The sequence below is a fragment of the Sarcophilus harrisii genome, chromosome 3 (assembly GCF_902635505.1).
Source record: "Sarcophilus harrisii chromosome 3, mSarHar1.11, whole genome shotgun sequence".
NCBI lineage: Eukaryota > Metazoa > Chordata > Mammalia > Dasyuromorphia > Dasyuridae > Sarcophilus > Sarcophilus harrisii.
In genome coordinates, this window is record NC_045428.1 from 469,115,233 (window position 1) to 469,132,900 (window position 17,668).

Here is a 17,668-nt window from a genome sequence, read left to right on the forward strand (position 1 = left end):
GCCTCAGCAAAAAAAAAAAGGGGGGGAGAGGGCTGGTAATATTCTGAATTTTAAAAAAATTAATAATTTTCAGTCTCTAGCAAAGAAAAACAGACCCAATAAATGAGTGTAGAGGAAGTCATCTTAAATCACCCTATCCACTGGGATATGTAAAATGAATTTGGAGTTTCTGTTTAGGATTGTGCCAATTATAGTACTATCAAATGGAATTTCTCAAATTATTACATGGCAATTTGGGGGAAAGTAAATATTTCCACAATTTTGATTTCTTAGTTTCCTACTTAAAAGAAGAGGAAAATAGCCTGAACCCAAGAGATGGGAATAAAAGGCTAAAGATTAAAAGCAACTTTGGTTAAAATTTTCTTAATAGTAACAACAGAGGAAAGTCAGCAAACAATCTGTTGACAAGAAATGTTCCATAAGTCTCTAAGCTTTAAGTGTGTGAAAAAAGGGGGGTTTGGTGGATGGGAAAGGGAAGGGAGGAAACACAGAAAGACTGCTGAGGAGGAAAATACAGCCAACAATAGAAGCCTAGTTATTTTCAGGGAGCATTATCAAAAAAGAATTCCATCTCTACTGTTTCTTTACACCCTTTCTCAAAGTATGACTACCTGTTCACTGGCTGTATTTCTTTCTGTCTGTGACCTATCCCCTGCTTAGTAGAATTACCTTCCCTCACAAAACTACCCACATCATTCTGAGAACAAAACTGATTTAAGGGGAGTTTTATCAAAGCAAGAGAAATACTATCTGCTACTATGGATTTTATTATGTTTTTATGAATGTGTTTTCTTTGTTTCTTGAAGAGTATTTAAAATCTAAAGGATTATCAGCAATTGTTAGTAGATCCTAAGTGTCTAAACTTGGGGACAAAATACCTCACTAAGTGACGCAATTTTGACTCATCTTAATAAATGTTTCATTCTTTTCCAAAAAATGTTAACAGAATAACAAAATAGGTTAGTGAGGCACATAATTAGGTGTTTGAAATAAAACTAATACTGGATACTGTTTGAAGGTTTGTCAAAGAAATACAAAATCTGAACTGATTGCGATTTTGTTACATATGCTTCAAATGAGCAGAGAATTAATTTGATTTTAAATTAAAAAACCTAACATTTTCAGGCAAGAGAAAAGGAAGAAATACAGACCTCAGCAATGGAATCAAATAGAACCACAAAGAAGTGTGATAATAAGTAATAACAGAATCTACACATTCAAATTTATGTGTTAGCCCTTTAAAACAGTCATCTTAGAAGGCTATATACTTACTGCAATAATGCTGCCACTGCTCAAAGCAACTATTAAGTTCAACTCTGGGACCTGCCTTTTTAAAACCTGAATCACATTCTTTTCAATATCCTCAGTGTTAACAAGCCTTTATCCTTTGGAAGTGGATTTGGTTTTTGGAATCAGCAAAAGTCACTCTGTCAAGTGTGGTACATAAGGTGGGTAATCAAACTGCATGATAACATTTAAGAAGGAATAATGTCTCTTCTGAAATAGGATATTTTGAACTAGTTATATTAATATTCTAGATGAGGTCTAACCAAAACATATAATATTCTTTGATCTTTGTTCTGAACAGTGCTTCTATTGATACAGGTAAAGAACTGATGACATTTTAGTAGGTACTAATAATATTGATCAAAATAATGACAGTGTTAGTCCTACTATATTCTACTTGTTGCTCAGGTCAAATAATCAAGACTACTGTTTATGTTTGATTCTGGATCCTACATTTGAAAAGCCGGAATATGTCCAGAGAAGGCTGATCAGGCTAGTAAAATAAATTCAAAAGTCCATGGAATAAAAGAACTCAATATTTAGCTTCAATAAGAAAAAGGCATCAGAACAAGTGGGATGGAGGTGAAAGGACACAACAGTGAATATTCCACTATCAAGTGGAAGAAGATAAGCCTTGTTCAGACTAATGGAAGTTACTGGGAGGTGTATTTCAACTTTAGCATAAGAAAATACTTCACCATTAAGAGCTATCTAAAAAAGGGGGGGAATAAGCTCCTTTTAAGTAAGGCAGAAGAGATGATTTTTTTCATCAGTAAAATTCTTCAAGGCAGACACCAGAATGATTGTTTATTAAGAAGTTTACAGAGGGGAATTCATAATTTGGGTAGGAAATGGGCTAGAAGATGTCTGATATTCCTTCCAACTCAATAGTTCTATGATTTATTTTTAAAACTAAAAAAATGATTAATGAAGTAATGAAACTACATTTTTTGTGTGGCTTATAAACTTGCTCTGAAGGTGATTTTAAAGAGCTCCAAAAATGTTTTGACCATCACTAGAATAAGTTTATATAGATAGCCTCCCAAGATGAATGCAGAGAAAAGACAACAAAAACACTGGATCTGGAATCAGAAGACCTGGATTTGAATCCTGGCCCTGCTACCTTGTACCTGTGTAACTTTGGCCAAGCCACTCATAATGTTCAGAATGGGCTTTAACATTTATAAAATTGAGAGTTGGAGTTCCTTTCCACCTCTAAATTTTCTGCTCTGCTAAAAGAATACTCATTTATGCTTATGTTGTGTTTGATTTTTATATAAAAAAAAATAACAATAATAATTCGGAGTCATCCCTCATATTTTATTAATAGCAATGACTTAACTTCCTGCTCAATCTTAAAATTAAGATAATCCAAGGTGAAGAAATAATGTTGAATATAAAGTATGGACTACTTTTAAGTCCTAAGTCTTTATACTAATGCCATTTCTCTCAAGCATATAAAAATGAATTATTGGCTCAAAGCCAGTTAAGACTTTACAATGTTCCATCCAATGGTCATGTTCATCCTGCAGTCTTTTATCAGGTAGTCTTTAGACTTAAAAAAAAAAAAAAATGTAAATACACAAGTAGCAAAAAGACCAAAAAGTTTATCCTGAGGTGTTCTTGATGTGTTTTCTTCTACAAGAAGTGTAATTCATATTATTAGAGCAGTTGGAAAAAGTCTGCTTTCTGCCATACTGTGTCAAGTATGTCAAGGACCAGCTCTGTTATTTCATGTTATTGAAAATTATATAACTAGGTTTCTCAGGACCTTTCTTAAAATGTTACTGAACTTTAATAAACCTTTTAAATAAACTAATTTGTAACAGTTGATAAAATTACTATATAATTATTCTTACACATCCAAAAGGATCTGCAGAATTAGACCATTATTAACCCCTTGCAGTATTTTGGGTCAAAAATCTTTTTTTCTTGAAATAGGTTACTTAGTCATATTGGATTTTATTTGCTTGAATTATCCATATGCTTTATTTAAGTGAGCAACCAAACATCAAATTATTTAACACATTGTCCAAAACAAAGAAGGTGACAATGTCACATCTTGGAAATTTTAAAAAGGTACTGAATGTTCATGGAAACAGAATTGTCAAGTGTATAACACTATAGTGAATAATGATTTGTTGCTTTCTTAATGTGACAGTGAGTAATAGTCCTAACATCCAAAAACCTGATGGGAGACTTTCTCTGGGAGACTTTCTATTTCACATGCAACTCGGCAATCAGTGGCTACATCTCTTTCATTTCCAAGCAGAAGACTTTGAGGGTACGTTCAGAGAAATATCCTGGAGATTACCTGTCTTGTCATCTGCCAGACACAGTCAATAAACTGAAGAAAAACAGGTGATCTGTCTGCATCTGCATGGTTCTTATCTCCATGGCCAATTCTCTAAAGCAAAGAAAAAGATAGAGAATGAGTACCCACTTTCCAGTAACCAATGAGATAGTCCTGACTGTACTTGGCACTGACAAGTGAGAACACTGCTTATGATAAAGAGGTTTACTAATTCAATAATCCACAGCAACTTTATTAAGGTCATTGAAAAAAGTAGCATTCTAAAGGGGCCTATTTCTTTAAGCATATTTGATATGGCAGAATAACCTCTCCTGCCTCTGAAGTATGAATTCTTTTCTAAGGAATCGTTCCATGTTTAGTGCCCTTATATAACAAGCTAAAGACATGAGCCATTCTAAATAGTGGTCCCAGATGCTCTTCTGGCAACCATTCCATTGAACGATTCAAGTTCAAAAGAGAAAAAAAAAAAAAAACCATCTGGTCTATTTTTATAAATGTTTCTCATGTACCCTGGTTTGAGATCCAATGGGGCAAAGAGCAGAAGGTAAGATTAGAGACAATCTTTAAGCGAGATCCTGTAAAGCCAAAGCATACGAGAATCTCTCCCAGTGTTGAAGGCCCTAGATAATCTGCCCCCATCCTTACTATTCAATTAATTTCCCAACATTCTCCAACAAACATCTTTGGCCAGAGCTAAAGAAGTCTCATCATCACCTATCTTATGCCACATTAACAGTCACTTTAATACATTTGTTCATTCAGTTCCTTCTGCCTAGAATTTTTTTTTTCCTACTCCTTTCCTAGAATATGCAATTCAAGCCCCATCTCCTCAATGAAGCCACCCTCAATGCATTTTTAACTTCCTAAATATTCTATAAGCTCCCTAAGGATGGGGGGGGGGGGTCTTTATGATGCTTTTTAAAAATATTCCTCCAAAATTCCTACCTTTGGGAAAAAGTAGGCATTCCATATGCTAAATGAATATGGACTGAAAGTAGGATATAGGCTCTATCTAAGGTTAGGCTCAAAGAAGCCTACTATTCTTGAAATCATAATACCTAAAGATTAAAATAATTTAATCAAAATCAAAATACAAGGTGCTTAGTCTAAAAAAGGCAAGAAAAGAAAAATAACATTTTATCCTCTCATTTATTGTGATTAATATGTAATATCAGATTAGATGATAGTTTCAACTTAAACATAAGAACTGTGTCTCAAATTTAGTATTTTAGATTTTACTGAGGATTGACTATACTGGGTAAAATACGTATGTGGGCCATAAACTGTCACATGCCCTTAAAGCAGAGAATATTTATGCAATTGCCCCTAACTTTGTACTGGGAATGTGGCCCAGCCCAGATTTATTTGGCTTTCCAAGGTCCAAATAATAATAATAATTATTATAATTATTATAGCATTTATTATGTAGATCTTTAAAGTTTTTAATCCATTTTATGTATATTATTTCATCCTTAGAACAAACTTATAAATTAGATGCTAACATCATTTTCAAGTGAGAAAACCAAGGCATAGACTAGTAAACCAAAAGACTGGCTTCGGAGGGCCTGACTCCAAATTTAGCCTTCTATCCACTGTTCATTTCCTTCTAGGTTTTCTTTATAAAATGTCACATAGCAGTATTCAATTAATTTAGGAACACAGGATTTGAAATCAGAAGCCCTGGGTTCAAGTCCAAGTTCCTACTTCTAAATGCATGGCTCAGAGCTTCATAAGTTTCCTAATCTGCCGAATAGAGATAAGTAACACCTGTGATGCACCTAGGCTTCATTTTTTGCTGTGGGGATTAAAATATAAACATATAAAAATACTTTGTAAATTGCAAAATGCCATGTAGATGTCAATACAATATTGCCTCTGATTATTATGGTAGTGATAATCATTTTAGTGGATGATTATTATTTAAAAAGAAATCTACAGACTGATTTGTATCACATAATCCCAATCTTTAACTTCAAGTCTTAAAAGGAGGTATATGAGAGGCATAAGAATGCTGTAGCATATTACCAAAAATAACTTCAATTTAAAAAATAAAAAAGATATCACCAAGAACACATATGAAAAGATATGTATCAAGAATGGAATATAATAAATGAGATGCTACCGTAATAATCTGACATTTTAAAAGAGGTAAGCAAAGACCCCATCAAAAGGCAATGTTAGGGATCACACAGAATAAGAATCAGCAGAAGAAATGGAATCTACATCAATGGAGAGAGGAACTACACCAATGAAATCACTAAAATGAAGTGTAAAGCTTATGAAGTCATGTTGAACACCAGCTAAAAATTTTCATTTCTACACAATGGTTATCAATTTTGCCCAGTATTGGATACTTTGAAAAGATACACAATTCCCTCAGTGCTGGGTTGCAATCTTCAACATTTCACGAATTCATCTACTATTGTAGATGAAAAAATGATCTAGCAGCCAATCTTTTAGTGATTTGCTATTAATAAACTTTCCATCAAGATGAACTTTTGGGAGAAGTAGATCTTTGATGAAGGAAAAAGTATTTGGTTGTTGGGTTTTATTTTCCAATCTGAGTGAAAATATTTATTGAAAAATTTGGTTTAGGCTTTGTCTAAATTATTTCAGACTATTCCTATAAGAACAATGCTTATATGGACAAATGCTTTGAATCAAACTAAAGAACATTCATCCTTTTAGGATTGTAAAAAAGGGTTTCTTAAAAATTTTTTGTATTTATGCTTATATCAAATCTGATTAATAGCTGTTGCTATAGATTAATAATTCTAAGAAATGAAAATGAATCCTGATTTTATGCTTATAATTTAGCTTTGGATGTCACACATGTTCAGTAATAAGATACACATAAGAATCTGTGTTGGACACAAAATTTGCATTGGAGAGTTAGTACAGCCCTATAATGTCACAAATGAAACTCATATAAACGATGTAGGATTTGTTAACAAAACCAAGTGCCAGATTAGAGTATCAAGTTCAAATAAACAACTGCTTTCCAAAATAAGTGATAAAAGATATATATATATATATATATATATATATATACCTTCGAGTAAATTAACCAATTAAGATATTCATTTTAAACAAAAAAGGACTTTTATTTACTCACTAATTGAAATCGATGTCCAAAGCTCAACCACTCTTTTTCCACAAGAATTTCAAATCCTCTCATAGTTCGATAATAACCATCCAGCATAAGCATAGCCAAGGAGGTAAGCTGAGCAGTTCGGTCCCATCCATCACTGCAGTGTACCACCACAGACGTTTTCCCTGACTCTACCTTGTCAGCAATCCTAAGAGCCCCAGCAAGAATGAGCTTAAAAGACAAGTTTAGGGGGAAAAAAATACAATAAATAAAGACAAAGTTCTTATTGGTAATATGAAGTAGAATTCTTAAGGATAAAAGATTTGTCATTTGTAATGATGAGAGAGCTATTACCAACCAATCTTTTCCTAAAGATATTCTAAAGATGTTAACCCATGAGAATGTCTTTAAAAGAGCACTAAACATAAACAATCATACCTTTAAATGTGGTAAAACTTCCTTAATTCAGATCCTACTAATTTGAATGAAAGGCAGGAAGATCGGGATGTCTGCATTATACTTGAAGAGTTTTGTTTAACAATTGTTAAGAAGAATTGATTTAAAAGAACAAATCTTTTAATTCCAAAACTGTTCAGCAGCACCTAAATCAACAGAAACTAGTATACTAACAAATCATTTCTATCTTACTATTCTTTCTGTCCTTTCTGGGCAACAGTGACTTTACTGAATAGAGAGGTAACTTGGTCAGACTTGCACTTTAGGAAGATCCCAGGCAGCTAAGTGTAGATTGATCTGTAGTGGGGAGAAACTTGAGGCTGGGAAACCAATCAACAGGCAATGACAACAGTCACAGAATGAGATGATAAGGGCCTGCAACAGGATTGTGGCTCCATCAGAAAAAAGAATATACAAGAAGATAAAATTGACAGAACTTGGCAACAGAATAAATAAGATTTTTGAAAGAGTGGAAATAGGGTGACCTCTAGATTGCAAGCCTGGGTAACTGGTAGGATAGAGGTGCCTTTGACAGCAATAGGGTTGGAAGGATTTGGGGAAGAAAAATAAGTTCAGTTAGGAACATGTGCTTAAAAAGTGTATGGGACATCCGGTTTAAGATGTCCAAAAAGCAGCTGCAAATATGAAACTGGAGAACAACAGAAGTTAGTCCTAAATAAGTAAATTTGAGAAACATCAGCATAGAGATAATTGAATCCATGAGACCTAATGAGATTTTCTTATTAAATATGTGAAAGAAGGTCCAAAACAGTGTTGTGGGATACCCAGAGTTAGCGAGGATGTGATCTAAATGAAGATCCATCAAAGGAGACTGGAAAGGAATGGACAAATCAGTAAGGGAAGAATCAGGATAGAACAATGTCATCAAAACTTAGAAAGAGGAAAATATCAAAGGAGAGTAAGATCAACAACGTCAAAGACTGCAGAGAGATAAAGAAGTATAAGGACTAAGAAAAATTCCATTAAATTTAGCAATTAAGAGATCACTAGTAACTTTGGAAAGAATAATTTCAGTTGAAAGATAAGGTTGGAAGGCAGAAAATCAACAGTAAAGAGATGGGGAAAAGTTGAAGTATATATTATAGATGGCCTCTTAAGGAATTTAGCCACAAGAAAGGACAGACATGGAAAAAAGTTAGTGGGGACTGATGGATAATCCAAGGGTTTTCTGAGGACAGGGGAGACATGAGAATATCTGTAGGCACTAGGGAAGTGACCAGGAGACCAGGATAGTTTGGAAATAAAGTGAGGAGAAGATGGATTAGGACACAAGAGGTACTCTGAAAAATATGGGATGGAATGGAATGGGTAAAGGCAGAGATAGTGACAGAAAACATCTGGGAGATATGAACTGAAGGAAAAAGGTAGAAGAGGAAATTATTGGTGAATGATTTCAACTTTTTTTCTAAGAGGGAAGAGGAAGAACCATAAGAAGTTTGATGAGGAATGTAAAGGTTAGAGGGAAAAAAGAGACTGTGGTGAGTGCACTAGAATCAATTGATTCTTGAAATGATTCAAGCTAGTATACCAGTTGTTTCTATGTAGGAACTTCTAAATTCCCTAAGTCAGAAGATGAAAGGAATGGGAAAGATAAAGATTTAAATACGAAAGCAAGTTTTATTTATAGAACATGTATTTTAGAGAACACAGTAGAAAGTGTGGCTGGCATTGGAATGTTATTACTGAGTGACTGGATTGAGGGAACAATAAAAAGGGAGGGTGGATAATAGAGTTTAATGATGGTCAGAGGTTCAGGATCATTGGAATGGGGAAGATATGACCAGATGGAAGTTTGTTAGTCACTGCCAAATGATTTCAAGAAGTTATTAACATCAAGATTTCAGCCTCAGGATGGTGTCTTCTCAAGATGTTGGGCAGGTCAAGGGAGAGAGGACCAGTGAAAGGAGCTAATGGATTATTAGCATTTCTCTCCTATCATTGTAGACAGGAAGGGTCCCCTGAAAGAGGAGAGGACAGGCCAAGGCACCTGCATGAGATTGAAGGGCATCTCTCTGAACCTCTGCCAAGCAGGAGACCAGCATGTGCTTGCTGCCAGAAGGGCATTTCTGATCTGAAGGAAAGAAAAGCATTTAGTGTGGAAAAGAAAACTCAGGGAGACCATGACAGCAGTCACAAAGCTTGCATGTACTGGAGAGATTTGATTTTTACTACTTGGGCACTAGAAATTAGAATTAGGAACAATGTGGGCAAATTGCAAATTGATAGATTTATGTGGGGAAAACTACTAATAAGAGCCATCCAAAAAAGGAACAGACTACCTCAGGAGATAATGGATGACTACCTGTCTGGTATAGGGTAAGGAGGATTTGTTCTTTTAGTTAGAGCTAGATGGCCTCTGGGATCCCTTCCAACTCTGAGATTCTGAGATTTCTCATTCTAAATATTAATAAAGAAGCTGAAGTAGTCTAGTTTTGTTTGGATATATATCACTGGCAACTTAAAGGAGTTCAGTTACTTAACATAACTACTTTATGTTAACTCATACTTATAGAATGATAAGATCACAGTGTTAATGGAAGAGACAGCAGAGGCCATTATTCTAAGATTTTAATTTTGTAGAGGAAATAGGCCCCTATCTGCTGATTTTCCCCAGGTCACACAGGCAGCATCAGTGGCAATATTTCAACCTACCTCCAGAACCAATAGTCCTTCTAACTGGTCCACCCCGGACCTATTCATTATTTGAGTTAGAAATAAAACATTCAACACTCAAATTTCATTGCCCAAGTTTCATCTTCAATTCATTTATTAAACATTTTATTATTTCTAACATCTATGCTTAATACTAAGGGAGCTCTTAATGATATGTGAAATATATAATCCCTGCCATCAAGAAGCTTAAATTCTACTAGTTACTAAGATATACATGAAAGAGAAAAAAATATAAAGCTGTATATAAGGGCCAAAAAAAGAAACATACAAACAATAAGAACTTTATAGTAGTTAAGGAAATGGTGATCAACATAAACTGGGAAAACAGGGAACAGTGCTGTGAAGGTGGGCACTTTAGCAAAGTCTTGGAAAAAAAAAAAAGAGTAGGATACAGATAAACAAGAGTGAAGGATATTCCAGAAGGGGAGAGCATGAACAGATAAAAGGAATGCATCTCCTTCACCTAAACAACAGAAACTAAAACTGATCTTCCAAAGCAAAATTATCTTTTCCCTTAAGTTTAAGAATAATTAACAGCACTTATTTATCACTTTAAGGTTTGCAAAACATATTTCAAGTGCTACCTCATTTGATCCTCACAATAATATTGTTAACTAAGATGCTATTATTCCCATTTTATAGATAAAGTGAGACTGAGAAAGGTTAAGTGACCTATCTAAGATAACACAACTAGTGAATAGCTGAGGCTGAATTGCAACTTGGGTCTTCCTGACTCCAAGTCTAGCATGCTATTCACTGACCCTTGGCTGCCTAATTTAAAAATTACAATAAATTTGGAACCAACTACATGAGAACAAGATAGATAAAAGAATAAATAAAAACCAGTATTAGTAATAGTATTAGTCCAGACCATAAAAACAGGTCTTACCTTAATATGTTCTAGCCAATGTGTAGATTCCAAGTTGGATAACCAATGAGTTTCCTCGATGTTGGGGTACACAATCTCTTTTAGTTTTCTTAAAGATTCTCTCATGACATGAATATTGTGGATATCCAGAAATACAAGTTCTGCATTCTGATATGCATCCTCACTCTCATAACCACCACCTTTAGCCTAGAAAAAAAGACATCACAATAAATCACGAGTGAACACAGCCAACTTAATATTTAACATCATTGAACAGCAATTAGGAGAAAACAAAATTGCTTAGCACCAAGGTGACCAGGTGAGAACGTGTGGGAGGTTCAGTCCTCATCTTTTGAGTGACACTTTCTTGAAAGCCTCCTTTCTTGCTTCCTACACTATTCTAGTTCTCCTTACTCTTTTCCCGTAGCTTCTATTCCTCCAACCCTGGGATCTGTAACTCAGAAAGAGAGGTAATAAAGCTACCAGTTCATCTCCATTCTTGTCACAAAGCTCTGGTATGGGTTTGTTGCCTGCCCAATTTGGGTTTAGGACTTCCTCTTATGTTGGTGTTTTTTCTCTTCTTTAAAATAATAATAATAGTTCTCTCTGGGAGAAAGCAGGTTTCTCAGAGAGGTTTTCTGGAGGCAGCCTTAGTCTCAGTTGAAATAAATAATTACTCCAAAATCACAGCCAGCTGATAAAAGATCTGAACTTTTATTGTGTCCTTCAATATAGCCCGGTTAGCCCAGAGGCCTATCTCTCCGCTTGCTTCTAAGAGCTCCATCCGAATATCTCCAAATCCAAAGGTTTGTCCTTCCGACCCCAGCCAGCACCAAGGTAGAAGATTCGATCAATCTCTCTTGCCTCAAAGATAGGGCTTGTAGGCTTTCTTGCAGAGTGCTCCTCCCCGACTCCGGGGAATGCTCCCAAGTAAAAACTCTCTCAAAAAAACTCTCTCAAGTAACCAACCCAAACTCTAAGAGCTTCTTGTATATATATCATCTCCCAAAGGTTAACTCCGCCTTCTGGAGAGAGAGGGATTCTGGGTTATCTCCCAGAGTGCTCTCTGGCCCTTAAAGGGGGTGTGAATTCAGATATCTCATACTAAACCTGAAATCTCCCAAACGTGTGAACTCCATTGAGTACTTAGATACTTATGAGCTCTCTAAAGGTGTGAACACAAGCATTGTTTCCATCAGCTGTACTTAGTACCTTGTTTCAAGTTCTGGCCCAAAATATCTCTTTCTAAGATCAAATAAATCACACTGAACCATGCCAAACCAGATAACTATTGTCTCTATCAGATAACTATTGTCTAGTACCCTAGACACTATTTTCAGGAAATCATCAAAGAGAACTGCCTAGATATAATAAAAACAGAGGGTAAAATAGACAATGAAAAAATTCATCAATCACCTACTGAAAGAGACCCCAAAATCAAAACTCCAAGAAATACTGTGGCTAAATTCCAGAATTATCAGACCAAAGAAAAAAATACTACAAGCAGGTAGAAAAAACAATTCAAATGTAGAGGAGCCACAATAAGGATTACTCAAAATCTAGCAGCGTCCACATTAAAGGATCAAAGGACCTGGAATATGATATTCTGAAAGGCTAAGGAACTTGGCCTGCAGCCAAGAATAACTTATCCAGACAAAATGAGCATTTTTTCTAGGGAAGAAAATGAACATTCAATGAAATAGGTGAATTTCATCTATTTCTTATGAAAAAACCAGAACTAAACAAAAAGTTTGATCTCCAAATATAGGACTCAAGAGAAACATAAAAAGATAAAAAGAAATCTTAGGAACTATATTTCTGTTATGAATATACATAAAGAACATATGTATAATCTGGTTTTACAATTATAATATAAAAAAGGAACTAGAGGTGGAAAAGAAACTGCACCGAAAAAGGATAAAGTGAGGGTACTACATCTCACGAAGAGGCAAAGGAAACCTATTGTATCTGAGAGAAAGAAGAGAAGGGGATGAACACAGTGTGTATCTGACTCTCATTAGAACTGGCTTGAAGAGAAAATTATTAGATATATTCGATTTACAGAGAAATTTCTTCCACATTGAAAAGTGGGAGGAGAAAAGTGAAAAGGGAAGGAGTAAGCTAAGCAGAAGGGAACAGAAATTGTGAGGAAAAACGGGTAAGAAAAGGGGAGGAACTCTAAGATGGGGGGAGGGATCCTAAAAAGGGAGGGCTGTGAAAGGCAAGTGGTGCTCACAAATTTAATATTGGGAATAAAATGGGAATACCCCATTTAATATGGGGTAAGGGGGAAAGAAAGGAGAAAAGCATAAGCAGGAGTTAACAAAATGGCAAGAAATACACAATTAGTAATTTTAACCATAAATGTGAATGGGGTAAATTCCCCCATAAAGCAGAAGCGGATAGCAGATATGGATTAAAAGCCAGAATCCTACAATATGTTGTTTACAGGAAACACACCTGAAGCAGGGTGATATATACAGACTAAAGGTAAAAGGTTGGAGCAGAATCTACTATGCTTCAGGTTAAGTCAAAAAAGCAGGGGTAGCCATCCTGATCTCAGATCAAGCCAAAGCAAAAATTGATCTAATTTAGAGAGATAAGGAAAGGCACTATATCTTGCTAAAGGTAGCATAGATAATAAAGCAATATCAATATTAAATATATATGCACCAAGTGGTGTAGCATCTAAATTCTTAAAAGAGAAATTAAGAGAGCTGCAAGAAGAAATAGTCAGCAAAACTATAATAGTGGGAGATATCTCAACCTTGCACTCTCAGAATTGGATAAATTAAATCTCAAAATAAATAAGAAAGAAGTCAAAGAGATAAATAGAATATTAGAAAAGTTAGGTATGATAGATCTTTGGAGAAAACTAAATGGAGACAGAAAGGAGTACACTTTCATCTCAACAGTTCATGGAACCTTTACAAAAATTGACCATATATTAGGACATTTAAAAGCTCAAATTCAAATGCAGAAAGGCAGAAATAGTAAATGGATCCTCTTCAGACCATGATGCAATGAAAATTACATTCATTAAAAAGCCAGGGGAAAATAGACCAAAAAATAATTGGAAACTAAATAATCTCATCATAAAGAATGATTAGGTGAAACAGCAAATCATAGACATATTTAATAATTTCAACCAAGAAAATGACAATAATGAGACATCATACCAAAATGGGTGGGATGCAACCAAAACGGTAATTAGGGGATATTTTATATCTCTAGAGTCCTACTTGCATAAAATAGAGAAAGGAAAAAGTCAATGAATCAGGTTTGCAACTTAAAAAGCTAGAAAAGGAACAAATTAAAAAAATCCAGTCAAACACTAAACTTGAAATTCTAAAAATGAAAGGAGAGATTAATAAAATTCAAAGTAAAAAAAAAACTATTGAATAAATAAAACTAAGAGTTGGTTTTATGAAAAAACCAACAAAATAGATAAACCCTTAGTAAATTTGATTAAAAAAAAGGAAAGGAAAATCAAATTGTTAGTCTTAAAAATGAAAAGGGAGAACTCGACACTAATGAAGAAAAAATTAGAGCAATAATTAGGAGTTACTTTGCTCAACTTTATGCCAATAAATTCAATAATTTAAATGAAATGAAAATTTGAAAATTTTGAAATTTATAAATTGGTTATAATTTATAAATTTGAAATTTATAGCTTCTCTTTGAAAATATAGCTTCTCTAGATTAACAGAGGAAGAAGTAAATTGGTTAAACAGTACCAGTTTAGAAAAATAAATAGAACAAGCTATTAATCAACTCCCTAAGAAAAAAATCCCCAGGACCAGATGGATTTACATGTGAATTCTACCAAACATTTAAAAAACAATTAACTCCAATGCTATATAAACTATTTGAAAAAATAGGGATTAAAGGAGTCCTACCAAATTCCCTTTATGACACACAACACAGACATGGTACTGATACCTAAACCAGGTAGGTTGAAAACAGAGAAAGAAAATTATAGACCAATCTCCCTAATGAATATTGATGCTAAAATCTTAAATAAAATATTAACAAAAAGATTACAGAAAATCATCCCCAGAATAATACACCATGACCAAGTAGGATTTATACCAGGAATGCAGGATTGGTTCAATATTAAGAAAACCATTAGCATAATTGACTATATCAATAACCAAATTAACAAAAACCATATGATTATCTCAACAGATGCAGAAAAAGCATTTGATAAAATTCAACATCCATTCCTAATAAAAAAAAAACACTTGAGAGGATAGGAATAAATGGATTTTTCCTTAAAATAGTCAGGAGCATATATTTAAAACTGTCAGTAAGTATCATATGTAATGGGAAAAAACTGGAACCTTTCCCAGTAAGATCGGGAGTGAAACAAGGTTGCCCACTATCACCATTATTATTCAATATTGTATTAGAAACGCTAGCCTCGGCAATAAGAGTCGAGAAAGAGATTAAAGGAATTAGAGTAGGTAATGAGGAAATCAAACTATCACTATCTGCAGATGATATGATGGTATACTTAGAGAACCCCAGAGATTCTACTAAAAAGCTATTGGAAATAATTCATAACTTTAGCAAAGTTGCAGGTTATAAAATAAATCCCCATAAATCCTCAGCATTTTTATACATCACCAACAAAATCCAACAGCAAGAGATACAAAGAGAAATTCCATTCAAAATAACTGTTGATAGCATAAAATATTTAGGAATCTATCTACTAAAGGAAAGTCAGGAATTATATGAGCAAAATTACAAAAAACTTTCCACACAAAGTCAGATTTAAATAATTGGAAAAATATTAAGTGCTCTTGGATAGGCAGAGCGAATATAATTAAAGATGACTATACTCCCTAAATTAATCTATTTATTTAGTGCCATACCAATCAGACTCCTAAGAAATTATTTTAATGACCTAGAAAAAATAACAACAAAATCCATATGGAAGAACAAAAGGTCGAGAATTTCAAGGGAATTAATGAAAAAAATAAAATAAAATGAACGTGGCCTAGCTGTACCTGATCTAAAACTATATTATAAAGTAGCAGTCACCAAAACCATTTGGTATTGGCTAAGAAATAGATTAGTTGATCAGTTGAATAGGTTAGGTTCAGAAGAAAAAATAGTTAATAACTATAGAAATCTAGTGTTTGACAAACCCAAAGATCCCAATTTTTGGGATAAGAATTACTATTTGACAAAAACTGTTGGGAAAACTGGAAATTAGTATGCAGAAACTAGGCATGGACCCACACTTAACACTGTACACAAAGATAAGATCAAAATGGGTTCATGATTTAGGCATAAAGAATGAGATTATAAATAAATTACAGGAACATAGGATAGACTTGTGGAAGAGGAAGAAATTTGTGACCAAAGCAGAACCAGAGATCATTACTGATCACAAAATAGAAAATTTTGATTATATCAAATTAAAAAGCTTTTATACAAACAAAACTAATGCAAACAAGATTAGAAGGGAAGCAATAAACTGAGAAAACATTTTTACAGTTAAAGGTTCTGATAAAGGCCTCATTTCCAAAATATGTACAGAATTGACTCTAATTTATAAGAAATCAAGACATTCTCCAATTGATAAATGATCAAAGGGTATGAACAGACAATTTTCAGATGATGAAATTGAAATTTTTCTACTCATATGAAACGGTGTTCCAAATCAGTACTGATCAAAGAAATGCAAATTAAGACAACTCTGAGATACCACTACACACCTGTCAGATTGGCTAAGATGGCAGGAAAAGACAGTGACAAATGTTGGAGGGAATGCTGGAAAACTGGGACACTGATGCATTGTTGGTGGAGTTATGAATACATCCAACCATTCTGAAGAGAAATCTGGAATTATGCCCCAAAAGTTATCAAACTGTACATATTCTTTGATCTAGCAGTGCTACTACTGGACTTACATCCCAAAGAGATATTAAAGAAGGGAAAGGAACCCTGACTTGCCCAGGGTTACATAGCATCATTTTCCTTTTACAGGCTCACAAATCACCTCTTTAAAACATATCCTAAAATTTTGCCAGATTCATTGGTCTACAGTTTGAAGAATTCACTTCCTTTCCTCTTTTGAAAGTGATATATTTGCCTGTCTTCAGGCCTGTACCAACTTTCCCATTCCCTATTAGCAGCGGAAAAGCCAAATAGAAAGCATCAAAGAGGAGGATTGGGTCTTACTTTAACAGCTCCAAAGTTCAGCATCAGGAACTCCAAGTAAAACCTCACAGCATATCAATTGAAGAGGAAGCTCTACTGATCATTAACTCTTAGTCAAATAGAACATTTGATGATTAATGCATAACCTCATTTCTCTAGTATTGTAAATATTAGACAGAAAAAGCAAGAGACTAAAGGAACCTACAAGGAATCCTTTTTCCCAAGATGAAACACATGCTTTTATATGTGAGTCATCACTGATTTGGGTGACTTTTAAGGACCCAAAGATCTATTCCTATGGAAATGATCTACTACATATAGTTACTCTTATAATACTAATATAGAAACTATAGTTTCATACATCCAGGTAATATAAAATATGTGATTCTTCAAATATATAAAATGTGATTCTTCAAATATAAATGATGTTACCCAAATTTCAAATTTAATCAAGAAAAAAATCACACAGCACAGAACACTTCTAACTCTGTAATGTTTCTTAAATGCTTTAAAAATACATGTTTGAAACATCATCAACTCATGATATAGTTATTATAGTTTACCTATTGAGAGAAAGATAATCTTACCTTATTAGCAACAGCATTAACACTTGGTCGTGCATCAAAAATAAAGATTTTATGAGATTGAGCATTAGAATCCATGATAGCCTGAAGATATTTTTCATCCTCTTTGCTTCTCTTTCCACTCACTCCAACCATAGGCTGGCTACATCGTGTGATTGTTGCTTGGCTTTCAGGATGAATCCATGATAAAACCTTAAACAGAG

The 17,668-nt window shown here is 34.1% G+C and overlaps 2 protein-coding genes across 6 annotated transcripts in view; one reads left to right on the plus strand and one right to left on the minus strand.

Annotated features, from left to right (window-relative positions):
* The window catches only part of CEP57 (centrosomal protein 57), a 70,832-nt gene extending 67,230 nt beyond the window's left edge, over positions 1 to 3,602 (plus strand). For all 3 annotated transcript variants that reach the window (XR_004233192.1, XR_004233191.1, XR_004233193.1), the window contains 2 exons: positions 1,368 to 1,448; positions 3,449 to 3,602. The gene's annotated coding sequence lies outside the window, so the exon portion shown is untranslated. The remainder of the gene's footprint in view (positions 1 to 1,367; positions 1,449 to 3,448) is intronic.
* MTMR2 (myotubularin related protein 2) overlaps positions 1 to 17,668 on the minus strand; it is a 56,735-nt gene that overhangs the window by 4,490 nt on the left and 34,577 nt on the right. For all 3 annotated transcript variants that reach the window (XM_031961038.1, XM_031961036.1, XM_031961037.1), the window contains exons 8-11: positions 17,469 to 17,657; positions 10,732 to 10,917; positions 6,717 to 6,923; positions 3,602 to 3,694 (exon numbers count right to left, since the gene is read on the minus strand). In XM_031961038.1, the coding sequence (XP_031816898.1) occupies positions 3,602 to 3,694; positions 6,717 to 6,923; positions 10,732 to 10,917; positions 17,469 to 17,657 (675 nt within the window). The remainder of the gene's footprint in view (positions 1 to 3,601; positions 3,695 to 6,716; positions 6,924 to 10,731; positions 10,918 to 17,468; positions 17,658 to 17,668) is intronic.